The 27,974-nt window shown below is 43.8% G+C and overlaps 1 protein-coding gene, 9 non-coding genes and 3 pseudogenes across 10 annotated transcripts; 10 read left to right on the top strand and 3 right to left on the bottom strand.

The window, feature by feature from the left end:
* Positions 1-4,297: 4,297 nt before the first annotated feature.
* On the bottom strand, positions 4,298-4,402 carry LOC145982559 (U2 spliceosomal RNA; annotated as a pseudogene).
* Positions 4,403-10,070: 5,668 nt separating this feature from the next.
* On the top strand, positions 10,071-10,258 carry LOC145982621 (U2 spliceosomal RNA). The gene has a single exon (XR_014441121.1). It is a non-coding gene; the product is annotated as a U2 spliceosomal RNA (small nuclear RNA).
* Positions 10,259-11,376: 1,118 nt separating this feature from the next.
* On the top strand, positions 11,377-11,569 carry LOC145982592 (U2 spliceosomal RNA). Its single transcript, XR_014441093.1, has one exon. It is a non-coding gene; the product is annotated as a U2 spliceosomal RNA (small nuclear RNA).
* Positions 11,570-12,687: 1,118 nt separating this feature from the next.
* Positions 12,688-12,880, top strand: LOC145982591 (U2 spliceosomal RNA). The gene has a single exon (XR_014441092.1). It is a non-coding gene; the product is annotated as a U2 spliceosomal RNA (small nuclear RNA).
* A 1,118-nt stretch (positions 12,881-13,998) lies between these two features.
* LOC145982590 (U2 spliceosomal RNA) lies at positions 13,999-14,191 on the top strand. Its single transcript, XR_014441091.1, has one exon. It is a non-coding gene; the product is annotated as a U2 spliceosomal RNA (small nuclear RNA).
* Positions 14,192-15,309: 1,118 nt separating this feature from the next.
* Positions 15,310-15,502, top strand: LOC145982589 (U2 spliceosomal RNA). Its single transcript, XR_014441090.1, has one exon. It is a non-coding gene; the product is annotated as a U2 spliceosomal RNA (small nuclear RNA).
* Positions 15,503-17,357: 1,855 nt separating this feature from the next.
* Positions 17,358-17,495, top strand: LOC145982567 (U2 spliceosomal RNA; annotated as a pseudogene).
* Positions 17,496-18,613: 1,118 nt separating this feature from the next.
* LOC145982588 (U2 spliceosomal RNA) lies at positions 18,614-18,806 on the top strand. Its single transcript, XR_014441089.1, has one exon. It is a non-coding gene; the product is annotated as a U2 spliceosomal RNA (small nuclear RNA).
* Positions 18,807-19,924: 1,118 nt separating this feature from the next.
* On the top strand, positions 19,925-20,117 carry LOC145982587 (U2 spliceosomal RNA). Its single transcript, XR_014441088.1, has one exon. It is a non-coding gene; the product is annotated as a U2 spliceosomal RNA (small nuclear RNA).
* Positions 20,118-21,235: 1,118 nt separating this feature from the next.
* On the top strand, positions 21,236-21,428 carry LOC145982586 (U2 spliceosomal RNA). The gene has a single exon (XR_014441087.1). It is a non-coding gene; the product is annotated as a U2 spliceosomal RNA (small nuclear RNA).
* A 1,118-nt stretch (positions 21,429-22,546) lies between these two features.
* On the top strand, positions 22,547-22,739 carry LOC145982607 (U2 spliceosomal RNA). The gene has a single exon (XR_014441108.1). It is a non-coding gene; the product is annotated as a U2 spliceosomal RNA (small nuclear RNA).
* A 1,333-nt stretch (positions 22,740-24,072) lies between these two features.
* LOC145982549 (uncharacterized protein T26G10.4-like) lies at positions 24,073-25,803 on the bottom strand. Its single transcript, XM_083116004.1, has one exon. It carries the CDS (start codon positions 25,801-25,803, stop codon positions 24,073-24,075), a length of 1,731 nt encoding a protein of 576 aa, XP_082972130.1.
* A 1,057-nt stretch (positions 25,804-26,860) lies between these two features.
* LOC145982553 (U2 spliceosomal RNA) lies at positions 26,861-27,002 on the bottom strand (annotated as a pseudogene).
* Between the last annotated feature and the right edge of the window lie 972 nt (positions 27,003-27,974).

Below are 27,974 nucleotides of genomic sequence, written 5' to 3'. Positions count from 1 at the left end.
CAATTTTTTGCCACGGGGCAAGAAGACTAACATCTATTTTCTGCAGGTCTTCCGTGGCTTTAATTAGGGTTTCATCCGGACTTGAATTTGATTTGAAACCTGCCGGGATTCCCAAATAGCAATATATTTCCCCCTCCTTCAGAACCCTCATAGGGTTACCTCCAAGGAGAAAAGTAGAACCCTCTACTCTTCTTTTACCTTTACAGTTGACATGTAAAGATGCGCATTTTGGAGGTTTAAACTTCAAACCGATGGAATCAGCTGTTTTATGAGCTACGGTTAGCAATTCCTGCATCAAAGCGGATGATTTAGCAATGACGACTAGGTCGTCGGCATATGCTAAACATGAGTATGAATCACCAAGAAGTTTGTAGCCATGAGAGTCACTAACAGAAGTTAACTGACTAATAATAGACTCCATAGCGATATTAAAAAGGACAGGGCTAAGAGGACAGCCCTGTTTAACCCCAGCAGAGATTGGAATGTCCTTGGTATACCCAGTACTACTTCTAATTCGAGTGGTAGAATTAGAGTACATATCCTTAATGATAGTTAAGATACGATCAGGAAAACCAAATTTACGTAGGCTATCTAGGATGTGCTTATGAGGGACCGAGTTAAAGGCATTCGCCAAGTCGAGCCAAGCTACCACCACCTCTTTGTTATTTCTCCGTGCGTCATTGATAGCAGCCTGTATAATGAAGTTATGCTCAACACATCCCTCATAAGGCCGAAACCCTTTCTGAACACCTGAGAGAATTTCATTCCTTTCACAGAATTGAGAAATTCGATCTGAAATGACACCAGCATAAAGTTTCGAAATGGTGTTGCCAAGTGTAATCGGACGCCAATTATCCAAGATCTGCTTATCACCCTTTTTGTAAACTAATACCGTGTTTGATTTCTTCCAGCTGGCAGGAATACGATTCGCGTTCAGACATCTATTAAAGATGTATGTCAGTACAATACAGCCCGAATCATACTTCTTCAGAGCAGCATAAGAAACCCCATCAGGCCCAGGACTGGTATTTGCAGTTTTACCAAGTCTTTTTCTAACTTCATCGCAAGTAATTGGTCTGAGAGACATGTCATTGTTATCGTCACACACTTCCTCACCCTCGTCAGACGGCTCATTACCTTCTTCTGAGTTTAAATTATCAGGTAAGTCCAGATTAACCATCCTTTTACTTTTAAAGAGATCTTCAAAGTGCTTCTGAATCTCGGCAGCTTCAACCTCACAATATTGTGAGGATTGATTTAGGATGGAGTTAACCGCTTTCTTTTTGTTCACTCTAAATAATTTTTGTATTTTGGAAGCCTTCTGAGCATCAAATCTAGGGCCATTATTACGCCGATTAAACCTTCCGTCTCTAATGTTGGATCTTTGGGCAGAAGGATAAGCTCTCGGGTGTACATAGCTGGTATGAGTAGACCTACTGCTGTTGTTATTATTTTGAGGCTGATTAATTTCATTTGACTTGGGTTTCATAGCCAATATAAGACCATCGACAGTCACCTCAAAGTCTTCAAAATCAACAGCCTCTCTCAGCAATGTCAACCAATGGGATTGGAAGTTGGTTAGCTTTATTTCATTGTCATTCCTTATGTCAGCTGGTCGGTCAATTAAAGGGGCAGATTCCGGAGCAGCAATAAATTCATCAAGGATTATGTATTCCTCTCCGTCAACGACCATAATTTCCCCCTGTAAAGTCTGATCAATAGCAGTGGCCTGTGAAGAATTAGCTAGAGGGGAGAGAGAGAGGTTCAAATCCATATCAAGCGCCCTCTCGGAACACTGATTAGAGCCCAAATTATTACTAGATGAGACCCGGTTGGTCACAACATCCAACTCTATATCAATCAAACCGGTCTCTTCAACAGTATAAGTCTGAACACCAGAGGCATTAAAGGGAGACACATTGTTAGAGTCATCAGGATAAACATTATCCGTACTAGAACCAAATGTTTCATTTATAATCCTGAACTTTTCACCATTGACCCTAACTCCACTACTCGTGGTTTCTACATTATGATCGTTATAAGTGACTTGCCTCAATTCTGATGGGTTGGGGTCCGACTGGATGATGGGTCCCTCTAGAGAGTCAGAGAGGCAGCCATCCAGCTGATCCATATCATGCGCCCTCTCGGAGCACTGATTAGAGCCCAAATTATTACTAGATGAAACCCAGTTGGTCACAACATCCAACTCTAAATCAATCAAACCGGTCTCTTCAACAGTGTAAGTCTGAGCACCTGGGGCATTAAAGGGAGGCACATTGTTAGAGTCATCAGGATAAACATAATCCGTACTAGAACCAAATGTTTCATTTATAATCCTGAAATTTTCACCATTGACCCTAACTCCGCTACTCGTGGTTTCTACATCATGGTCGTTATAAGTGACTTGCCTCAATTCTGGTGGGTTGGGGTCCGACTGGATGATGGGTCCCTCTAGAGAGTCCGAAAGGTAGCCATCCAGCTGAGCATCACTGATGTCCTGGGCTTCTGGGATGGTCACCAGTTTACTAGAGTCCAGAGGACGACTCCACAACGCAATATCTTTGCTATTGCCTTCGATCCCGGTAACTTGAATTGGGATAGGGGTAGAGGTGGCAACAACTAAATTCTCCTTGTCAAGCAAATGAGTATCAGACGGGTTATCGTCATCGTCATTAACAGTCAAGAACTCGTTATTGTCCTCAAACAGTAAGCTTCCGTTGATCATCCCTACATAGCTTTTATTACCCGTAATGCTTAAAGTATCATTAATAGTCACATTATTCTCGACTACCAAATCTTCAACTACACCTAGGGGACTATCACTAACACACTCTTCACATGAGCTTTTACAGACCTTAAAGTGTGATTTTCCTTGTTTTAATAAGTCAAATAGTAACCCACATTTCGAACATTTAAAGGTCAGCAAAGTACCTTTATGGTATTTTTTGACATGTTTATATAGGTCATTGTGAGTTTTATATTCACCGAAGGTACCCCTTTTGGCAGAGCCACTAGCAATATTAGTAAAGCATTTGGTGCATTTAAATGTAGAAGGAAGAGGAATTTCAAGAATCACACTATCCTCTTCCATTGTTGATCGACACGAGCTAACAGACATATTAGAACAACAAAATAAGAATATTATAGTTCTTAGTTATAAACGATAACTATACCCGCTCTTAAAGATGGGATCTTCATCATCGGTCCGGTCCAGTCCGCCATTAAGTCCCGCTGCAGTCTTCAAGGTAACAGAGGCCAAATCTCTTGACAGGGCAAGTTCACTGCTGGAAGCGGCCTTCGCTGGTATGCCCCAGACCTAGGCAACACACCCCAGAATGACACGGACTGGCTCCTCACTGGATCGCAGTCCACCTCCTATGGTCGGAGCTGGCTCCCCGCCGGATGGCAGTCCACCCCTCCTATCAGGGGCTGGCACGTCCCTGAAACTTCGGCGAAACGGGGGCTGGCTCCCTGCTGGATGGTACTCCTCCAGAGCTTCGGCGATACGGGTGCTGGTTCCCCGCTGGATGGTACGCCTCAGCACGCCTCTGAAACCTCGGAAGAACGGGGGCTGAATCCCCGCTGGATGGTACGCCCCTGGAGCTTCGGCGGCACAGGGGCTGGAACCCCGCTGGATGGTACTCCTCAGCACGCCTCTGGAATCTCGGAAGAACGGGGGCTGGATCCCCGCTGGATGGTACGCCTCAGGAGCTTCGGCGGGACAGGGGCTGGTTCCCTGCTGGATGGTACTCCTCCAGAGCTTCGGCGATACGGGTGCTGGTTCCCCGCTGGATGGTACGCCTCAGCACACCTCTGGAACCTCGGAAGAACGGGGGCTGAATCCCCGCTGGATGGTACGCCCCTGGAGCTTCGGCGGCACAGGGGCTGGAACCCCGCTGGATGGTACGCCTCAGCACGCCTCTGGAACCTCGGAAGAACGGGGGCTGGATACCCGCTGGATGGTACGCCTCAGCACGCCTCTGGAACCTCGGAAGAACGGGGGCTGGATCCCCGCTGGATGGTACGCCTCAGGAGCTTCGGCGGGACAGGGGCTGGATCCCTGCTGGATGGCAGTCCACCTCTACCAGTCAGGGCCAGCTCGCCTCTGGAACCTCGGAAGAACGGGGGCTGGATCTCCGCTGGATGGTACGCCTCTGGAGTATTTCGGCGAGATGAGGGCTGGCACCTGCTGAATGGCAGTCAACTTTTCTTCAAGTACTATAACAGAGAAAACACGAATATAAGCTAAAAGACAAAAAATACGCAGTTAGAGACTGTTCAGCCAAGGCCCGTCTCTTTTAAGTATATGCCAAAAAATATCAAAGTGTAGCCCGTTATTAATAATTAAGCTGATAAGAACAGATACTACACTTTGATCTTAGCCAAAAGGCCGAGAAGCGATGGGGTTTGGTTTTTTTTTTTTTTTTTTTTTTTTTTTTTTTTTTTTTTTTTCCCTTGCTAGCCAAGCTAGCTACCTGTTAGAGGGTTACGCCCTCTGTAAGGGAAGTGATATTTAGTGATTTTGTGATTGAAAATACGATTGTTGGTCTATGTGTATTTTGAATAAAAGTGGTTGAGTGAAAAAATAAATAAAACTGTGCATCGTAAGTTAACGTGTAATTTTATATATTTGAGGCAGAAAAAAAAAAAAAAAAAAAATTATTAAGCCTGTCATGATTGATGTCAGGGTCGTATGGAATATTAGGCGAGTGTGGGGTATATATGCGGAAGAGGTTCATCAACATTATATATCTCGAAGCGGTCTCTATTAGGATGATTTGGAGGTAAGGTATTAAGATAAAGCGTGAGGAGCAGTGATAACGGAGTATGGTAATAACGGGGTGGAGTGTCATGAAGAGCATCATAATAGGCTGTATTCTGCAGTAGTGGATGTTCCTGTGCGACCCGTGAGGTTATGTAGCGGATGCGAAGTGTTTCTAGATGGAACAGGATGTGTGGAAAAGTCATCCTGGCATACAATAATCTGGTGGGGCTGGGTAAGGATATCCTATAGGCAGTGCGAAGAGCATGTCTTTCTAGTATTTGAAGTTTCTCGTAGAAGGATGGTGCTGCAGATATCCAGGCTGTAAAACCATAGGTAAGAATTGGACGGAGCATAGCTTTGTATGTCATGATAACCAGTTCAGCCTTCAAGCCCCAGGTTGTCCCACACACTCGTTTCATTAGGTTTAGTCTTATTTTTGCTTTACTGGTTAAAATATCAAGGTGAGCTTTCCAAGTGAGGTGTTGATCGAAAACGACACCGAGGTACGTCAAAGTTTTGGAAGATTTTATTAGGGAGTTTTGTACCTTGATAGCTAGCAAATCTGGATTTCTATGGACCCGTGAACGACAACCCTCCGGCAGGAATACTATTGCTTTTGTCTTTGTACAATTTATTAGGAGTCTCCAACGGCGGCACCAGGAAACAAAGACATCGACTGTTCTTTGTAGGTGCTGATTCAGTTGATGGATTGTTCGCCCTAACGCCAGAAAGCCCGTATCGTCAGCATATTGGAATGTATGAACATCAGGTGGGGGACAAGGTAAATCTGCCACATACAGTAAATATAACAACGGTGAGAGTACTGAACCTTGTGGGACTCCCGAGTGGAGAAATATTGGGTGTGATAGGCTATTGTAGATAGATACATAGGATAGTCGATTTGATATAAAGTTATAAATCAAACGAATATAACAGGAAGGTAACTGAAATTTGGTTAGTTTATAGATGAGACCTGGATGCCACACCTTATCAAATGCCTTTTCTAGGTCGAATAACAATAAACAGGATGGTTTTAAGGCATTGTATTGATTGGTAATCATAGTAGTGAGCCGAAGGAGTTGATCATTAATACAAAAGGAAGGTCTAAATCCTGCTTGTTGGAGAGGAAGTAAGTTTTTTGCAGTCAAGTGGGCATGCAGTCTCTTTACCAGAATCTTTTCGAGAATTTTACTGAACACAGATGTAAGTTGTATTGGTCGATAGGAGTTTATCGATTGTGGAGATTTGTTGGGTTTGAGAAACATCAAGGTTTTTGATGCTTTCCATGCTATAGGAAAAAACCCAGTGCGAAGGATGAATGTGTATATCCCTGCCAAGATGGTAAGGAGAGCAATGGGACATTCTTTAATAAGTCGGTAAGAAAGAGAATCGAATCCAGGGGCAGTATTTCGTCTGTGTTGTAGCGTCAGTTGTATATCTCCGGCGCTGATGGGGTTGGTTAATATATTATCGTCAGGTAGTGTGTGAGTATTTGCAGGTTTTAAATCATCATCATTGAAATTAAAGGAATCCACCGGATGACGGCGTATTGGTGGTTCTGGAGAAATCGGAGTGAATATGTCTTGCAGATTGCCAGCGAATGCGTCAGCTTTTTCTTCATCAGTTTGCAGAGGTGTTTCTTGAAGAAATACAGGGTATGAGGTGGATGATTTTTGCCCAGTTAGACCTTTGAGTCTATACCAGAATTGGGTTGTATTTGAAGATCTATTCAGCTGGTTGCAAGCATGAGTCCAGTTTAACCTTTTGTAAGCAACGATGTAATTGTGCACAGTGCGCTGTAATTGACGATGATGTCGCAGGGAATCAAGGTTACCGGTTCGAATATAGTCCCTGTACAGCTGACGGGAACGAGTTATCATGGTTAGATATCGAGGAGGAAGATTTGGTTTGTTGGGGAGAACTTTAGTTCGTGGCACATGTAGAGAAGTTGCGGTTTGAATTTCTTGAGTAATTCGATCGACCACATTGGTAAGGTCTTCTTCTGTGGTAGGAATTATTAAATCCGATGTCGCTTCTTGGATATGATCTCTGTAGGCTGGCCAATTCGCTTTATCGTAATGGAGAACATATCGAGAGCGTGATGGACCAGTGGTTCCATTGTTTCTGCAGCGAAGTGTAAGTTTTATTGGCAGGTGGTCACTACCTAGTGTACCAAGAACTTTAATAGTGCATTTCTGTGCGAGATTTGCAGAAGTGATAACAACATCTGGAGTTGACTGAGAGATGGGTCTTGTATGCTCTGGGATATGATGTTTTATTCCAGTGGTTTGAGTGGTAATGAACTGAGAGAATTGCGTTCGTTCTAGGAGAGGTCGACTATGTATATTGATGTCGGCCATTATGATATAATTCCGAAAGTTTAGTGATACATGCTGCATAAAGTCGTAAGGAATTGGATGTTTTGGTCGCACGTAAATTGTGACCAAGGTAATACTCATACTTTTTAGATAGAATGTAGTTACATTATGCTCTGGTATATTCATAAGTGGAATCTGGTGATGTCGAAAGGGGATTTTTGGGGAGAAACCTATTGCAGTACCTCCACTTGCCCTCAGTCCTGGTTGTGGATTGTCACATCGATGTAGCGTATAATATGGTATACGACAGGGTGTCCATGGTGTGAGGAAGGTTTCATTCAAAAGAAACGCTGTTATCCCTTCCTCTACTAATAGTTGTTCAAATAGAATTTTATGGAATGGAAGTGAACGGATATTCAAAAATAAAACCTTCAAATCCATTATCAATGTATTATAAACAGCTTCAAACTGTAGTTTCATGTTGGTTCGAGTAAAAGTGTACATACGGACCAGAATAGGTAGCATGAAATTGAACATTAAATATGCTCTTAGCGGCGTAGGTGATTTGCTGTAATATATGGGGTCTTATAAATGGGTGGATATTTTGAAGAGTCACCGTCACAAAGTTGAGCATTTTGCCTAGTGTAACTGGTGTGTTGAGAAGGTCTTCCGTGTTTGATTCTGGAATTCGAATTGGAACCGTCAGCTCTGGGTGATCTTCTTCAGGTTTCGGTCTGGATTTGCAGCGGTAGCTGTACGTTGGGTGCTGGTCGTTACACGTAGCGCATTTTGGTGGTTGTTGCAAGTTTCTGCATTCTTTGGTGCTATGGTCATCTGCACAGTAACCGCACTTAGGTTTTTTGTGACATTGGTTGGTGTGGTGAGTATTATATTCTTGACAGTTTTCGCAGCGGATTGGAAGTGGTGCTTGTGATTTGGATGGTTCCACTCGATATTTTCCTTTATATATGTAAGCTCCACTTTGAAGAAGATTATCTATGGTGTGTTGATCCGGTGTTAAAACCCGGATCATATATGTAGGGCCGTGGTTACTGTGGATTCGCAGGCAGCGAGCTATGGTGTGTCCTTCAAGTTTTAGTTCTTCAGTTACTTCTTCATCGGTAAGGGATGGATCGACTCCTCGAATGACTACCGACAGCATTGGTGTCCGTTTTGGTGGGGGAGCTTGTTTTTGAGTAGCCTGCTTGAGTTGAGAAAAGGTGGCCTTAGGGCCGAATATTTCGTAGCTGACCTTGTTCCTTATGGTGGTCATTAGGGTTGCATCAGGGGATTTAATGATAATCCCATTCCTGCTGAACACTATCTGTTCAATCATGGCTCGTGGAAGATACTTTAAGAGCTGGTTTAGGACTTGTTTTGGATTTGAAAATTTAGGATCGTAATTGGTGAGTAAAAAGTTGTGAATGGGATTGACTTGGTTTTCATGGTATTGAGAGGAAGTCTTCTGATGGCTGGGTTGTTTGGTTTCTGTTGCGACTATCTTAGTTGGGGACCTGGATCGGGATCTATCTGTTACAAGTGATCGTTGAGAGTCTCTTCTCCTACGATCTTTTTCATGGGAACGCTTCTCTTGGGCGCCACTTCCAGAAGGTGGTCGGGGGGGTGGTTCTGGCATGATGGCAGGTAGTCCTTTATGGTACCCGTAAGGTTCCATATATGTTGAGCCGTAGGGCTCAGAGCGGAATTATTAGCAACTAGATCCCAGGAATCTTTGAATTTCTTCTAAACAAGACAGAATTCACACAAGTGCTGCAAACGGGAATTGCGTGCACAGTTTGCTCCAGATATAACTGGGTGGCAAACACAGGTTGCTCCTGTACAAGCACGTGTTGCAGTACAGTTCGCTACAAAGTGCTGTAAACGTGGATTGCAGCACAGTTCGCGATGCACAATCAAGGCTTCAGTTGTCACCGTTAGGTTTTCACCTTGATTCTCGGGGATTGGGCCTCCCCGGATGCCATGATGTGGGGGTTTGGTGCAAAAAGTGTAAAAATGTACGTGAACAACAGCTTACCTGGCCGTGGGAGTCACAGTTCCGTTGACCCTGCAGATTGATCACAAGATTTCTGATCACAAATGAACATGTATTTAAACGCAGGCCAGAAGGACACATTTAATTGATGTCTGAGATTTGCCGATATGCACCACAATTTGTCAGGGTGAGGAAAGGAAGTGATCTGGAGTGACACTTTTTGAGGGCCAGGTACTTATACCAATGGCTAGAAAACAGGTTCCGTTTCCGGTGCTCTGAGAAATTCCCTCGCGCAGCGTGGATTTTCCCTCACTGGCGCACGATCGTAGAGTCGTCACTGGTTTCCCGCCATTGGACGCCCAAGCTGCTAATATTTCTGGATCGCAGTAAATAGAATGAAATGCGGCCATCGGGGAATGTAGGTAGCATTGGCCCAACTTGACTCTAGTTTCGCAGTGTACAACTAAAAAGCAACGCATGTGGGTTTACGTAATACCTTTTAATATAAGTGTGTGTATTGCAGAAATAGAAAAGAGGCCACATGAGGAGGAAAAAGTGTAAAATTGCAGAAGTGGATACATTTCGCGAAACGAAATTGTTCCCATTTGACACCGAAAAGGTGCCTGTTGCACACACCGTGAATGCCTCGGTACGGGTTTAAACGAACGGGAGACAAGCTGTGACGCTGTATTGAGCATTGCGAAAGGTTGTGGAGAAAAGTGATATGAAAGAAAGATAGGCACAGAGAGGACAATTTGAGTGGTGTGCATGTGTGAATCGCCTTACCTAAAGTGACAAATGAACATTGGAAATTACCTAGAGAAATCGAGGACATGGTTCATGTGTGGGCGAGCCTCTGTGCTGGAGTGGTCAGTGTTAAGCGTTACGAAGAGAGGGAAGTTGGAAATATAGAAAATGTTCCATCCTGCTATCCATCGTCGCGATTATCCGAAATGGTAGTAACGCGACGTAAAGGGAAGTGAAAGAAGTAGAGTAAGCTTTTCAATGGAAATGTCGCATGTTCTGTATCTGTTCTTATCAGCTTAATATCTGATACGACCTGCATTGCAGGTCCAGTATATTAAACTGATTTTTGGAAACAGGTGAGGCGGTCGTGGCTTGCCACACCCTCACCACCTGTCGGCCCGGCATTGCAGTACAGTCGGGAACGGCAGACCTTATCGAATGCAAAAAAAAACGATTAACCCAAAAATGTGTTTAATATTTTGGATTTCTGCAATGTCAATTGATCGGATATTTAGTTGACTACAGAACATGCGACATTTCCATTGAAAAGCTTACTCTACTTCTTTCACTTCCCTTTACGTCGCGTTACTACCATTTCGGATAATCGCGACGATGGATAGCAGGATGGAACATTTTCTATATTTCCAACTTCCCTCTCTTCGTAACGCTTAACACTGACCACTCCAGCACAGAGGCTCGCCCACACATGAACCATGTCCTCGATTTCTCTAGGTAATTTCCAATGTTCATTTGTCACTTTAGGTAAGGCGATTCACACATGCACACCACTCAAATTGCCCTCTCTGTGCCTATCTTTCTTTCATATCACTTTTCTCCACAACCTTTCGCAATGCTCAATACAGCGTCACAGCTTGTCTCCCGTTCGTTTAAACCCGTACCGAGGCATTCACGGTGTGTGCAACAGGCACCTTTTCGGTGTCAAATGGGAACAATTTCGTTTCGCGAAATGTATCCACTTCTGCAATTTTACACTTTTTCCTCCTCATGTGGCCTCTTTTCTATTTCTGCAATACACACACTTATATTAAAAGGTATTACGTAAACCCACATGCGTTGCTTTTTAGTTGTACACTGCGAAACTAGAGTCAAGTTGGGCCAATGCTACCTACATTCCCCGATGGCCGCATTTCATTCTATTTACTGCGATCCAGAAATATTAGCAGCTTGGGCGTCCAATGGCGGGAAACCAGTGACGACTCTACGATCGTGCGCCAGTGAGGGAAAATCCACGCTGCGCGAGGGAATTTCTCAGAGCACCGGAAACGGAACCTGTTTTCTAGCCATTGGTATAAGTACCTGGCCCTCAAAAAGTGTCACTCCAGATCACTTCCTTTCCTCACCCTGACAAATTGTGGTGCATATCGGCAAATCTCAGACATCAATTAAATGTGTCCTTCTGGCCTGCGTTTAAATACATGTTCATTTGTGATCAGAAATCTTGTGATCAATCTGCAGGGTCAACGGAACTGTGACTCCCACGGCCAGGTAAGCTGTTGTTCACGTACATTTTTACACTTTTTGCACCAAACCCCATCGCTTCTCGGCCTTTTGGCTAAGATCAAAGTGTAGTATCTGTTCTTATCAGCTTAATATCTGATACGACCTGCATTGCAGGTCCAGTATATTAAACTGATTTTTGGAAACAGGTGAGGCGGTCGTGGCTTGCCACACCCTCACCACCTGTCGGCCCGGCATTGCAGTACAGTCGGGAACGGCAGACCTTATCGAATGCAAAAAAAAACGATTAACCCAAAAATGTGTTTAATATTTTGGATTTCTGCAATGTCAATTGATCGGATATTTAGTTGACTACAGAACATGCGACATTTCCATTGAAAAGCTTACTCTACTTCTTTCACTTCCCTTTACGTCGCGTTACTACCATTTCGGATAATCGCGACGATGGATAGCAGGATGGAACATTTTCTATATTTCCAACTTCCCTCTCTTCGTAACGCTTAACACTGACCACTCCAGCACAGAGGCTCGCCCACACATGAACCATGTCCTCGATTTCTCTAGGTAATTTCCAATGTTCATTTGTCACTTTAGGTAAGGCGATTCACACATGCACACCACTCAAATTGCCCTCTCTGTGCCTATCTTTCTTTCATATCACTTTTCTCCACAACCTTTCGCAATGCTCAATACAGCGTCACAGCTTGTCTCCCGTTCGTTTAAACCCGTACCGAGGCATTCACGGTGTGTGCAACAGGCACCTTTTCGGTGTCAAATGGGAACAATTTCGTTTCGCGAAATGTATCCACTTCTGCAATTTTACACTTTTTCCTCCTCATGTGGCCTCTTTTCTATTTCTGCAATACACACACTTATATTAAAAGGTATTACGTAAACCCACATGCGTTGCTTTTTAGTTGTACACTGCGAAACTAGAGTCAAGTTGGGCCAATGCTACCTACATTCCCCGATGGCCGCATTTCATTCTATTTACTGCGATCCAGAAATATTAGCAGCTTGGGCGTCCAATGGCGGGAAACCAGTGACGACTCTACGATCGTGCGCCAGTGAGGGAAAATCCACGCTGCGCGAGGGAATTTCTCAGAGCACCGGAAACGGAACCTGTTTTCTAGCCATTGGTATAAGTACCTGGCCCTCAAAAAGTGTCACTCCAGATCACTTCCTTTCCTCACCCTGACAAATTGTGGTGCATATCGGCAAATCTCAGACATCAATTAAATGTGTCCTTCTGGCCTGCGTTTAAATACATGTTCATTTGTGATCAGAAATCTTGTGATCAATCTGCAGGGTCAACGGAACTGTGACTCCCACGGCCAGGTAAGCTGTTGTTCACGTACATTTTTACACTTTTTGCACCAAACCCCATCGCTTCTCGGCCTTTTGGCTAAGATCAAAGTGTAGTATCTGTTCTTATCAGCTTAATATCTGATACGACCTGCATTGCAGGTCCAGTATATTAAACTGATTTTTGGAAACAGGTGAGGCGGTCGTGGCTTGCCACACCCTCACCACCTGTCGGCCCGGCATTGCAGTACAGTCGGGAACGGCAGACCTTATCGAATGCAAAAAAAAACGATTAACCCAAAAATGTGTTTAATATTTTGGATTTCTGCAATGTCAATTGATCGGATATTTAGTTGACTACAGAACATGCGACATTTCCATTGAAAAGCTTACTCTACTTCTTTCACTTCCCTTTACGTCGCGTTACTACCATTTCGGATAATCGCGACGATGGATAGCAGGATGGAACATTTTCTATATTTCCAACTTCCCTCTCTTCGTAACGCTTAACACTGACCACTCCAGCACAGAGGCTCGCCCACACATGAACCATGTCCTCGATTTCTCTAGGTAATTTCCAATGTTCATTTGTCACTTTAGGTAAGGCGATTCACACATGCACACCACTCAAATTGCCCTCTCTGTGCCTATCTTTCTTTCATATCACTTTTCTCCACAACCTTTCGCAATGCTCAATACAGCGTCACAGCTTGTCTCCCGTTCGTTTAAACCCGTACCGAGGCATTCACGGTGTGTGCAACAGGCACCTTTTCGGTGTCAAATGGGAACAATTTCGTTTCGCGAAATGTATCCACTTCTGCAATTTTACACTTTTTCCTCCTCATGTGGCCTCTTTTCTATTTCTGCAATACACACACTTATATTAAAAGGTATTACGTAAACCCACATGCGTTGCTTTTTAGTTGTACACTGCGAAACTAGAGTCAAGTTGGGCCAATGCTACCTACATTCCCCGATGGCCGCATTTCATTCTATTTACTGCGATCCAGAAATATTAGCAGCTTGGGCGTCCAATGGCGGGAAACCAGTGACGACTCTACGATCGTGCGCCAGTGAGGGAAAATCCACGCTGCGCGAGGGAATTTCTCAGAGCACCGGAAACGGAACCTGTTTTCTAGCCATTGGTATAAGTACCTGGCCCTCAAAAAGTGTCACTCCAGATCACTTCCTTTCCTCACCCTGACAAATTGTGGTGCATATCGGCAAATCTCAGACATCAATTAAATGTGTCCTTCTGGCCTGCGTTTAAATACATGTTCATTTGTGATCAGAAATCTTGTGATCAATCTGCAGGGTCAACGGAACTGTGACTCCCACGGCCAGGTAAGCTGTTGTTCACGTACATTTTTACACTTTTTGCACCAAACCCCATCGCTTCTCGGCCTTTTGGCTAAGATCAAAGTGTAGTATCTGTTCTTATCAGCTTAATATCTGATACGACCTGCATTGCAGGTCCAGTATATTAAACTGATTTTTGGAAACAGGTGAGGCGGTCGTGGCTTGCCACACCCTCACCACCTGTCGGCCCGGCATTGCAGTACAGTCGGGAACGGCAGACCTTATCGAATGCAAAAAAAAACGATTAACCCAAAAATGTGTTTAATATTTTGGATTTCTGCAATGTCAATTGATCGGATATTTAGTTGACTACAGAACATGCGACATTTCCATTGAAAAGCTTACTCTACTTCTTTCACTTCCCTTTACGTCGCGTTACTACCATTTCGGATAATCGCGACGATGGATAGCAGGATGGAACATTTTCTATATTTCCAACTTCCCTCTCTTCGTAACGCTTAACACTGACCACTCCAGCACAGAGGCTCGCCCACACATGAACCATGTCCTCGATTTCTCTAGGTAATTTCCAATGTTCATTTGTCACTTTAGGTAAGGCGATTCACACATGCACACCACTCAAATTGCCCTCTCTGTGCCTATCTTTCTTTCATATCACTTTTCTCCACAACCTTTCGCAATGCTCAATACAGCGTCACAGCTTGTCTCCCGTTCGTTTAAACCCGTACCGAGGCATTCACGGTGTGTGCAACAGGCACCTTTTCGGTGTCAAATGGGAACAATTTCGTTTCGCGAAATGTATCCACTTCTGCAATTTTACACTTTTTCCTCCTCATGTGGCCTCTTTTCTATTTCTGCAATACACACACTTATATTAAAAGGTATTACGTAAACCCACATGCGTTGCTTTTTAGTTGTACACTGCGAAACTAGAGTCAAGTTGGGCCAATGCTACCTACATTCCCCGATGGCCGCATTTCATTCTATTTACTGCGATCCAGAAATATTAGCAGCTTGGGCGTCCAATGGCGGGAAACCAGTGACGACTCTACGATCGTGCGCCAGTGAGGGAAAATCCACGCTGCGCGAGGGAATTTCTCAGAGCACCGGAAACGGAACCTGTTTTCTAGCCATTGGTATAAGTACCTGGCCCTCAAAAAGTGTCACTCCAGATCACTTCCTTTCCTCACCCTGACAAATTGTGGTGCATATCGGCAAATCTCAGACATCAATTAAATGTGTCCTTCTGGCCTGCGTTTAAATACATGTTCATTTGTGATCAGAAATCTTGTGATCAATCTGCAGGGTCAACGGAACTGTGACTCCCACGGCCAGGTAAGCTGTTGTTCACGTACATTTTTACACTTTTTGCACCAAACCCCATCGCTTCTCGGCCTTTTGGCTAAGATCAAAGTGTAGTATCTGTTCTTATCAGCTTAATATCTGATACGACCTGCATTGCAGGTCCAGTATATTAAACTGATTTTTGGAAACAGGTGAGGCGGTCGTGGCTTGCCACACCCTCACCACCTGTCGGCCCGGCATTGCAGTACAGTCGGGAACGGCAGACCTTATCGAATGCATATGGCTAAGATCAAAGTGTAGTATCTGTTCTTATCAGCTTAATTATTAATAACGGGCTACACTTTGATATTTTTTGGCATATACTTAAAAGAGACGGGCCTTGGCTGAACAGTCTCTAACTGCGTATTTTTTGTCTTTTAGCTTATATTCGTGTTTTCTCTGTTATAGTACTTGAAGAAAAGTTGACTGCCATTCAGCAGGTGCCAGCCCTCATCTCGCCGAAATACTCCAGAGGCGTACCATCCAGCGGAGATCCAGCCCCCGTTCTTCCGAGGTTCCAGAGGCGAGCTGGCCCTGACTGGTAGAGGTGGACTGCCATCCAGCAGGGAACCAGCCCCTGTCCCGCCGAAGCTCCTGAGGCGTACCATCCAGCGGGGATCCAGCCCCCGTTCTTCCGAGGTTCCAGAGGCGTGCTGAGGCGTACCATCCAGCGGGTATCCAGCCCCCGTTCTTCCGAGGTTCCAGAGGCGTGCTGAGGCGTACCATCCAGCGGGGTTCCAGCCCCTGTGCCGCCGAAGCTCCAGGGGCGTACCATCCAGCGGGGATTCAGCCCCCGTTCTTCCGAGGTTCCAGAGGTGTGCTGAGGCGTACCATCCAGCGGGGAACCAGCACCCGTATCGCCGAAGCTCTGGAGGAGTACCATCCAGCAGGGAACCAGCCCCTGTCCCGCCGAAGCTCCTGAGGCGTACCATCCAGCGGGGATCCAGCCCCCGTTCTTCCGAGATTCCAGAGGCGTGCTGAGGAGTACCATCCAGCGGGGTTCCAGCCCCTGTGCCGCCGAAGCTCCAGGGGCGTACCATCCAGCGGGGATTCAGCCCCCGTTCTTCCGAGGTTTCAGAGGCGTGCTGAGGCGTACCATCCAGCGGGGAACCAGCACCCGTATCGCCGAAGCTCTGGAGGAGTACCATCCAGCAGGGAGCCAGCCCCCGTTTCGCCGAAGTTTCAGGGACGTGCCAGCCCCTGATAGGAGGGGTGGACTGCCATCCGGCGGGGAGCCAGCTCCGACCATAGGAGGTGGACTGCGATCCAGTGAGGAGCCAGTCCGTGTCATTCTGGGGTGTGTTGCCTAGGTCTGGGGCATACCAGCGAAGGCCGCTTCCAGCAGTGAACTTGCCCTGTCAAGAGATTTGGCCTCTGTTACCTTGAAGACTGCAGCGGGACTTAATGGCGGACTGGACCGGACCGATGATGAAGATCCCATCTTTAAGAGCGGGTATAGTTATCGTTTATAACTAAGAACTATAATATTCTTATTTTGTTGTTCTAATATGTCTGTTAGCTCGTGTCGATCAACAATGGAAGAGGATAGTGTGATTCTTGAAATTCCTCTTCCTTCTACATTTAAATGCACCAAATGCTTTACTAATATTGCTAGTGGCTCTGCCAAAAGGGGTACCTTCGGTGAATATAAAACTCACAATGACCTATATAAACATGTCAAAAAATACCATAAAGGTACTTTGCTGACCTTTAAATGTTCGAAATGTGGGTTACTATTTGACTTATTAAAACAAGGAAAATCACACTTTAAGGTCTGTAAAAGCTCATGTGAAGAGTGTGTTAGTGATAGTCCCCTAGGTGTAGTTGAAGATTTGGTAGTCGAGAATAATGTGACTATTAATGATACTTTAAGCATTACGGGTAATAAAAGCTATGTAGGGATGATCAACGGAAGCTTACTGTTTGAGGACAATAACGAGTTCTTGACTGTTAATGACGATGACGATAACCCGTCTGATACTCATTTGCTTGACAGGGAGAATTTAGTTGTTGCCACCTCTACCCCTATCCCAATTCAAGTTACCGGGATCGAAGGCAATAGCAAAGATATTGCGTTGTGGAGTCGTCCTCTGGACTCTAGTAAACTGGTGACTGATTAAATATTAAACTGATTTTTGGAAACAGGTGAGGCGGTCGTGGCTTGCCACACCCTCACCACCTGTCGGCCCGGCATTGCAGTACAGTCGGGAACGGCAGACCTTATCGAATGCAAAAAAAAACGATTAACCCAAAAATGTGTTTAATATTTTGGATTTCTGCAATGTCAATTGATCGGATATTTAGTTGACTACAGAACATGCGACATTTCCATTGAAAAGCTTACTCTACTTCTTTCACTTCCCTTTACGTCGCGTTACTACCATTTCGGATAATCGCGACGATGGATAGCAGGATGGAACATTTTCTATATTTCCAACTTCCCTCTCTTCGTAACGCTTAACACTGACCACTCCAGCACAGAGGCTCGCCCACACATGAACCATGTCCTCGATTTCTCTAGGTAATTTCCAATGTTCATTTGTCACTTTAGGTAAGGCGATTCACACATGCACACCACTCAAATTGCCCTCTCTGTGCCTATCTTTCTTTCATATCACTTTTCTCCACAACCTTTCGCAATGCTCAATACAGCGTCACAGCTTGTCTCCCGTTCGTTTAAACCCGTACCGAGGCATTCACGGTGTGTGCAACAGGCACCTTTTCGGTGTCAAATGGGAACAATTTCGTTTCGCGAAATGTATCCACTTCTGCAATTTTACACTTTTTCCTCCTCATGTGGCCTCTTTTCTATTTCTGCAATACACACACTTATATTAAAAGGTATTACGTAAACCCACATGCGTTGCTTTTTAGTTGTACACTGCGAAACTAGAGTCAAGTTGGGCCAATGCTACCTACATTCCCCGATGGCCGCATTTCATTCTATTTACTGCGATCCAGAAATATTAGCAGCTTGGGCGTCCAATGGCGGGAAACCAGTGACGACTCTACGATCGTGCGCCAGTGAGGGAAAATCCACGCTGCGCGAGGGAATTTCTCAGAGCACCGGAAACGGAACCTGTTTTCTAGCCATTGGTATAAGTACCTGGCCCTCAAAAAGTGTCACTCCAGATCACTTCCTTTCCTCACCCTGACAAATTGTGGTGCATATCGGCAAATCTCAGACATCAATTAAATGTGTCCTTCTGGCCTGCGTTTAAATACATGTTCATTTGTGATCAGAAATCTTGTGATCAATCTGCAGGGTCAACGGAACTGTGACTCCCACGGCCAGGTAAGCTGTTGTTCACGTACATTTTTACACTTTTTGCACCAAACCCCATCGCTTCTCGGCCTTTTGGCTAAGATCAAAGTGTAGTATCTGTTCTTATCAGCTTAATATCTGATACGACCTGCATTGCAGGTCCAGTATATTAAACTGATTTTTGGAAACAGGTGAGGCGGTCGTGGCTTGCCACACCCTCACCACCTGTCGGCCCGGCATTGCAGTACAGTCGGGAACGGCAGACCTTATCGAATGCAAAAAAAAACGATTAACCCAAAAATGTGTTTAATATTTTGGATTTCTGCAATGTCAATTGATCGGATATTTAGTTGACTACAGAACATGCGACATTTCCATTGAAAAGCTTACTCTACTTCTTTCACTTCCCTTTACGTCGCGTTACTACCATTTCGGATAATCGCGACGATGGATAGCAGGATGGAACATTTTCTATATTTCCAACTTCCCTCTCTTCGTAACGCTTAACACTGACCACTCCAGCACAGAGGCTCGCCCACACATGAACCATGTCCTCGATTTCTCTAGGTAATTTCCAATGTTCATTTGTCACTTTAGGTAAGGCGATTCACACATGCACACCACTCAAATTGCCCTCTCTGTGCCTATCTTTCTTTCATATCACTTTTCTCCACAACCTTTCGCAATGCTCAATACAGCGTCACAGCTTGTCTCCCGTTCGTTTAAACCCGTACCGAGGCATTCACGGTGTGTGCAACAGGCACCTTTTCGGTGTCAAATGGGAACAATTTCGTTTCGCGAAATGTATCCACTTCTGCAATTTTACACTTTTTCCTCCTCATGTGGCCTCTTTTCTATTTCTGCAATACACACACTTATATTAAAAGGTATTACGTAAACCCACATGCGTTGCTTTTTAGTTGTACACTGCGAAACTAGAGTCAAGTTGGGCCAATGCTACCTACATTCCCCGATGGCCGCATTTCATTCTATTTACTGCGATCCAGAAATATTAGCAGCTTGGGCGTCCAATGGCGGGAAACCAGTGACGACTCTACGATCGTGCGCCAGTGAGGGAAAATCCACGCTGCGCGAGGGAATTTCTCAGAGCACCGGAAACGGAACCTGTTTTCTAGCCATTGGTATAAGTACCTGGCCCTCAAAAAGTGTCACTCCAGATCACTTCCTTTCCTCACCCTGACAAATTGTGGTGCATATCGGCAAATCTCAGACATCAATTAAATGTGTCCTTCTGGCCTGCGTTTAAATACATGTTCATTTGTGATCAGAAATCTTGTGATCAATCTGCAGGGTCAACGGAACTGTGACTCCCACGGCCAGGTAAGCTGTTGTTCACGTACATTTTTACACTTTTTGCACCAAACCCCATCGCTTCTCGGCCTTTTGGCTAAGATCAAAGTGTAGTATCTGTTCTTATCAGCTTAATATCTGATACGACCTGCATTGCAGGTCCAGTATATTAAACTGATTTTTGGAAACAGGTGAGGCGGTCGTGGCTTGCCACACCCTCACCACCTGTCGGCCCGGCATTGCAGTACAGTCGGGAACGGCAGACCTTATCGAATGCAAAAAAAAACGATTAACCCAAAAATGTGTTTAATATTTTGGATTTCTGCAATGTCAATTGATCGGATATTTAGTTGACTACAGAACATGCGACATTTCCATTGAAAAGCTTACTCTACTTCTTTCACTTCCCTTTACGTCGCGTTACTACCATTTCGGATAATCGCGACGATGGATAGCAGGATGGAACATTTTCTATATTTCCAACTTCCCTCTCTTCGTAACGCTTAACACTGACCACTCCAGCACAGAGGCTCGCCCACACATGAACCATGTCCTCGATTTCTCTAGGTAATTTCCAATGTTCATTTGTCACTTTAGGTAAGGCGATTCACACATGCACACCACTCAAATTGCCCTCTCTGTGCCTATCTTTCTTTCATATCACTTTTCTCCACAACCTTTCGCAATGCTCAATACAGCGTCACAGCTTGTCTCCCGTTCGTTTAAACCCGTACCGAGGCATTCACGGTGTGTGCAACAGGCACCTTTTCGGTGTCAAATGGGAACAATTTCGTTTCGCGAAATGTATCCACTTCTGCAATTTTACACTTTTTCCTCCTCATGTGGCCTCTTTTCTATTTCTGCAATACACACACTTATATTAAAAGGTATTACGTAAACCCACATGCGTTGCTTTTTAGTTGTACACTGCGAAACTAGAGTCAAGTTGGGCCAATGCTACCTACATTCCCCGATGGCCGCATTTCATTCTATTTACTGCGATCCAGAAATATTAGCAGCTTGGGCGTCCAATGGCGGGAAACCAGTGACGACTCTACGATCGTGCGCCAGTGAGGGAAAATCCACGCTGCGCGAGGGAATTTCTCAGAGCACCGGAAACGGAACCTGTTTTCTAGCCATTGGTATAAGTACCTGGCCCTCAAAAAGTGTCACTCCAGATCACTTCCTTTCCTCACCCTGACAAATTGTGGTGCATATCGGCAAATCTCAGACATCAATTAAATGTGTCCTTCTGGCCTGCGTTTAAATACATGTTCATTTGTGATCAGAAATCTTGTGATCAATCTGCAGGGTCAACGGAACTGTGACTCCCACGGCCAGGTAAGCTGTTGTTCACGTACATTTTTACACTTTTTGCACCAAACCCCATCGCTTCTCGGCCTTTTGGCTAAGATCAAAGTGTAGTATCTGTTCTTATCAGCTTAATATCTGATACGACCTGCATTGCAGGTCCAGTATATTAAACTGATTTTTGGAAACAGGTGAGGCGGTCGTGGCTTGCCACACCCTCACCACCTGTCGGCCCGGCATTGCAGTACAGTCGGGAACGGCAGACCTTATCGAATGCAAAAAAAAACGATTAACCCAAAAATGTGTTTAATATTTTGGATTTCTGCAATGTCAATTGATCGGATATTTAGTTGACTACAGAACATGCGACATTTCCATTGAAAAGCTTACTCTACTTCTTTCACTTCCCTTTACGTCGCGTTACTACCATTTCGGATAATCGCGACGATGGATAGCAGGATGGAACATTTTCTATATTTCCAACTTCCCTCTCTTCGTAACGCTTAACACTGACCACTCCAGCACAGAGGCTCGCCCACACATGAACCATGTCCTCGATTTCTCTAGGTAATTTCCAATGTTCATTTGTCACTTTAGGTAAGGCGATTCACACATGCACACCACTCAAATTGCCCTCTCTGTGCCTATCTTTCTTTCATATCACTTTTCTCCACAACCTTTCGCAATGCTCAATACAGCGTCACAGCTTGTCTCCCGTTCGTTTAAACCCGTACCGAGGCATTCACGGTGTGTGCAACAGGCACCTTTTCGGTGTCAAATGGGAACCATTTCGTTTCGCGAAATGTATCCACTTCTGCAATTTTACACTTTTTCCTCCTCATGTGGCCTCTTTTCTATTTCTGCAATACACACACTTATATTAAAAGGTATTACGTAAACCCACATGCGTTGCTTTTTAGTTGTACACTGCGAAACTAGAGTCAAGTTGGGCCAATGCTACCTACATTCCCCGATGGCCGCATTTCATTCTATTTACTGCGATCCAGAAATATTAGCAGCTTGGGCGTCCAATGGCGGGAAACCAGTGACGACTCTACGATCGTGCGCCAGTGAGGGAAAATCCACGCTGCGCGAGGGAATTTCTCAGAGCACCGGAAACGGAACCTGTTTTCTAGCCATTGGTATAAGTACCTGGCCCTCAAAAAGTGTCACTCCAGATCACTTCCTTTCCTCACCCTGACAAATTGTGGTGCATATCGGCAAATCTCAGACATCAATTAAATGTGTCCTTCTGGCCTGCGTTTAAATACATGTTCATTTGTGATCAGAAATCTTGTGATCAATCTGCAGGGTCAACGGAACTGTGACTCCCACGGCCAGGTAAGCTGTTGTTCACGTACATTTTTACACTTTTTGCACCAAACCCCATCGCTTCTCGGCCTTTTGGCTAAGATCAAAGTGTAGTATCTGTTCTTATCAGCTTAATATCTGATACGACCTGCATTGCAGGTCCAGTATATTAAACTGATTTTTGGAAACAGGTGAGGCGGTCGTGGCTTGCCACACCCTCACCACCTGTCGGCCCGGCATTGCAGTACAGTCGGGAACGGCAGACTTTATTACAGAAAATGCTGAACGAAGTTCAGAATATACAGCTCACCTATTTTAAAATGAGATTTCAAGTTGCACAGCCTTAGCTGGCAGTATAGACATAATATTAGAACAGAGTTATAAAATCCAATCAAAATCAGGTATTGTAAAATACAAATCAATTATTGAATTAGAAGATCAAGTTCAAGTTCATTAACTACGTCATCAATTCATAACATATCCAGTATAACCAATATGAGTATCGCTAAATATTCATAAACCATTTGAGTTTATGCCTCATACGCTTAAATAGTTCAAATTTAACATATGAACATTAACCCCACTACAACTAGGAGTTAAATTTGTCAATCTTCAAAGATGACAACGTATGCTATACTAAATAATCTCATAAGATACAACCATAAAATAAGCAAGCGAGACTTCAACCTTAGATCAAATATTCAAAAACACTAAAGGCAAGTTAAAACCAATAAGATTTAGCAATTGCATAAGTGTACAGCATTAGATATATCGTTGCGGGACCATATACATAACAAATTGGCCGTATGATAACCATAAGAGTCATGTGTCAGGTGAATATATTTCTAAAAAATTAATCCAGAATATTAAGTAACGTATAATCACGATAATAACTCTACTTAGTTTGACATACAATAATTACAGAGCCATTAGTAAATGACTATCCTCCATCCTATGATATAGGATCACTCAATTTAAAATACAATAATCATACGACTGTTCATCATAAAGGCAGTTTACATCATTAAATAAAGTAAATTTGCATTCATTGCATACAATTCATTTATAACACAATAAGTGGAAATTCACAAGTAGATAATAAACTCAAAGACACCGAAAAACAAATAAAATACAATATGATTTGCAGTTGCATAGACTTTGAGCAGAATATAATCCAATAATTAAATGAATATAGTGGCCTTTAACCAAATAAAATTCAATCATGCCATGGACATATAATAATATACAAACGTTAAATTATAATTAAAATTATATAAAAGTTATAGGTCCACTACTTGAAATATTCAAACAACCCTTAATCAGTAAGGCCGCTTACAATATTTAAAATATAGCTAATTTACATTTATTAGCATATAATTCATTAATAACCGATTGGCCAAGATAAAACAAAAGGCTAACATTAATATCCTACAGGGCCAGTCCAATATTACAGCTTCCCGGTAACATGCTCGGTAGGATATAGGTCATATCAGGTTTAAGACTGGTAAAGTCAATCTACTACTACTTACACAAAACAAGTCACCAGTTAATGAAATCGTCAGTAATTATACTTCAAGAGTTCAACAGGTAGGAAGGTAAAATCTTAGTACTGTCTAGCCCCTGTTATATGCTCAATAAAAATATCCCTGGACCATTTAATAGTGTCGCTCACAATAAGCCTCTTCATTAGGCCTGAGTATCGATCACTAATGCCCAATGCTCTAATAATACTATCGTTGGCCGGGTCCCATGTTCCCAGGGCTCCAACAACTAGAGCATCACATGTGACCCGCCACCCTTTTGCAATAAGTTGGTCAGCAAGCGATTCGTATTTTAGTTGTTTAAGCATTCGAACAGCTTCAAGAGATTCCTTCCTGTTGTCAAATGGTACAGCTACATCCACAATGTGACACGACTTTTTCTCATTAGAATATGCAACTATGTCAGGCCTTAGTGTGCTATTGCACCCCTCAACTCTTTTATTAATATTAATGATGGAGAATTTGGATGCAATCGCTTTAGCTATACGCTCTTGAATTGCATTGTGGCGCAGCTGCCATGCAGCAGAATGAAGTCTGCAGTGGTTGATCACATGAGGCAAAGTTTCGACAGCGTACCCACATCGCCTACACCTTTTATCTCCTTGTCCGTATCTAGTAGTACCATTTAATTTTACGGTTCCCAGACGAGCCTGGTGTATAAATCTCCAATCTGCAAAGCGGGTATATTTACCCTCCCTAACAAAGTGATTGGAGAAGTAGGAGGCTGAAGAAATGTCCATTACTTTTCCTTGGTCAGGCTTCTTTTTGATTTTAACCAAGTAAAACTCTTGAGCAGCTTTTCTGAGCATTGATTGTAAATAGCCACGTGAAGATTCATCAACAATTATTTTGTTTCCACTAGAGGGACAAGTAAATCTAATCTCCAGGGAATTTCTGTTGTTATTGAACGACCATTCAATGTTGAATTGCTTCTTCAGTAACACAGTTGACTTTCTGCAGTAGGACCAGGTAGAAGAAGTATCACCTCCATCTCTGGAAAACTCCTCATCATTCCTGCCATTCAAGTAATCAGTCAACTCAGACCATGAGGGATCCTTCCTAATTTTCCTTCTTACCACACTCTTCAATTCACCCAATGCCACTCTTTGGACATTCACATCAGGAGTCGTCAGCAATCTATATGCACGGACAATGCCCGAAATATCAACCAGTTCACTCAGGGGCAGAATGCCAGCACCACCCTTATCCGTGGACATAAAAACTATTTCGGGACTAGCCCGAGCTGGCAAGTTAAGCCACTTCTTAACCAGTCGCTTCAAAGCCGAGTCAATTTCTCTGAAGTTCTTTTTCATTATAAGTGAACCCCTAAGAGAATGCTGAAAGCGAGGCAAAATGAAGGACCTTATTGCATCAATTTTTTGCCACGGGGCAAGAAGACTAACATCTATTTTCTGCAGGTCTTCCGTGGCTTTAATTAGGGTTTCATCCGGACTTGAATTTGATTTGAAACCTGCCGGGATTCCCAAATAGCAATATATTTCCCCCTCCTTCAGAACCCTCATAGGGTTACCTCCAAGGAGAAAAGTAGAACCCTCTACTCTTCTTTTACCTTTACAGTTGACATGTAAAGATGCGCATTTTGGAGGTTTAAACTTCAAACCGATGGAATCAGCTGTTTTATGAGCTACGGTTAGCAATTCCTGCATCAAAGCGGATGATTTAGCAATGACGACTAGGTCGTCGGCATATGCTAAACATGAGTATGAATCACCAAGAAGTTTGTAGCCATGAGAGTCACTAACCGAAGTTAACTGACTAATAATAGACTCCATAGCGATATTAAAAAGGACAGGGCTAAGAGGACAGCCCTGTTTAACCCCAGCAGAGATTGGAATGTCCTTGGTATACCCAGTACTACTTCTAATTCGAGTGGTAGAATTAGAGTACATATCCTTAATGATAGTTAAGATACGATCAGGAAAACCAAATTTACGTAGGCTATCTAGGATGTGCTTATGAGGGACCGAGTTAAAGGCATTCGCCAAGTCGAGCCAAGCTACCACCACCTCTTTGTTATTTCTCCGTGCGTCATTGATAGCAGCCTGTATAATGAAGTTATGCTCAACACATCCCTCATAAGGCCGAAACCCTTTCTGAACACCTGAGAGAATTTCATTCCTTTCACAGAATTGAGAAATTCGATCTGAAATGACACCAGCATAAAGTTTCGAAATGGTGTTGCCAAGTGTAATCGGACGCCAATTATCCAAGATCTGCTTATCACCCTTTTTGTAAACTAATACCGTGTTTGATTTCTTCCAGCTGGCAGGAATACGATTCGCGTTCAGACATCTATTAAAGATGTATGTCAGTACAATACAGCCCGAATCATACTTCTTCAGAGCAGCATAAGAAACCCCATCAGGCCCAGGACTGGTATTTGCAGTTTTACCAAGTCTTTTTCTAACTTCATCGCAAGTAATTGGTCTGAGAGACATGTCATTGTTATCGTCACACACTTCCTCACCCTCGTCAGACGGCTCATTACCTTCTTCTGAGTTTAAATTATCAGGTAAGTCCAGATTAACCATCCTTTTACTTTTAAAGAGATCTTCAAAGTGCTTCTGAATCTCGGCAGCTTCAACCTCACAATATTGTGAGGATTGATTTAGGATGGAGTTAACCGCTTTCTTTTTGTTCACTCTAAATAATTTTTGTATTTTGGAAGCCTTCTGAGCATCAAATCTAGGGCCATTATTACGCCGATTAAACCTTCCGTCTCTAATGTTGGATCTTTGGGCAGAAGGATTAGCTCTCGGGTGTACATAGCTGGTATGAGTAGACCTACTGCTGTTGTTATTATTTTGAGGATGATTAATTTCATTTGACTTGGGTTTCACCTGTTTGACCGCCTCACCTGTTTCCAAAAATCAGTTTAATATACTGGACCTGCAATGCAGGTCGTATCAGATATTAAGCTGATAAGAACAGATACTACACTTTGATCTTAGCCAAAAGGCCGAGAAGCGATGGGGTTTGGTGCAAAAAGTGTAAAAATGTACGTGAACAACAGCTTACCTGGCCGTGGGAGTCACAGTTCCGTTGACCCTGCAGATTGATCACAAGATTTCTGATCACAAATGAACATGTATTTAAACGCAGGCCAGAAGGACACATTTAATTGATGTCTGAGATTTGCCGATATGCACCACAATTTGTCAGGGTGAGGAAAGGAAGTGATCTGGAGTGACACTTTTTGAGGGCCAGGTACTTATACCAATGGCTAGAAAACAGGTTCCGTTTCCGGTGCTCTGAGAAATTCCCTCGCGCAGCGTGGATTTTCCCTCACTGGCGCACGATCGTAGAGTCGTCACTGGTTTCCCGCCATTGGACGCCCAAGCTGCTAATATTTCTGGATCGCAGTAAATAGAATGAAATGCGGCCATCGGGGAATGTAGGTAGCATTGGCCCAACTTGACTCTAGTTTCGCAGTGTACAACTAAAAAGCAACGCATGTGGGTTTACGTAATACCTTTTAATATAAGTGTGTGTATTGCAGAAATAGAAAAGAGGCCACATGAGGAGGAAAAAGTGTAAAATTGCAGAAGTGGATACATTTCGCGAAACGAAATTGTTCCCATTTGACACCGAAAAGGTGCCTGTTGCACACACCGTGAATGCCTCGGTACGGGTTTAAACGAACGGGAGACAAGCTGTGACGCTGTATTGAGCATTGCGAAAGGTTGTGGAGAAAAGTGATATGAAAGAAAGATAGGCACAGAGAGGGCAATTTGAGTGGTGTGCATGTGTGAATCGCCTTACCTAAAGTGACAAATGAACATTGGAAATTACCTAGAGAAATCGAGGACATGGTTCATGTGTGGGCGAGCCTCTGTGCTGGAGTGGTCAGTGTTAAGCGTTACGAAGAGAGGGAAGTTGGAAATATAGAAAATGTTCCATCCTGCTATCCATCGTCGCGATTATCCGAAATGGTAGTAACGCG

The sequence above is a fragment of the Lepisma saccharinum genome, unplaced genomic scaffold (assembly GCF_977018435.1).
Source record: "Lepisma saccharinum unplaced genomic scaffold, izLepSacc3.1 HAP1_SCAFFOLD_250, whole genome shotgun sequence".
NCBI classification, from domain to species: domain Eukaryota; kingdom Metazoa; phylum Arthropoda; class Insecta; order Zygentoma; family Lepismatidae; genus Lepisma; species Lepisma saccharinum.
This window is presented reverse-complemented; position numbering and strand designations above follow the sequence as displayed.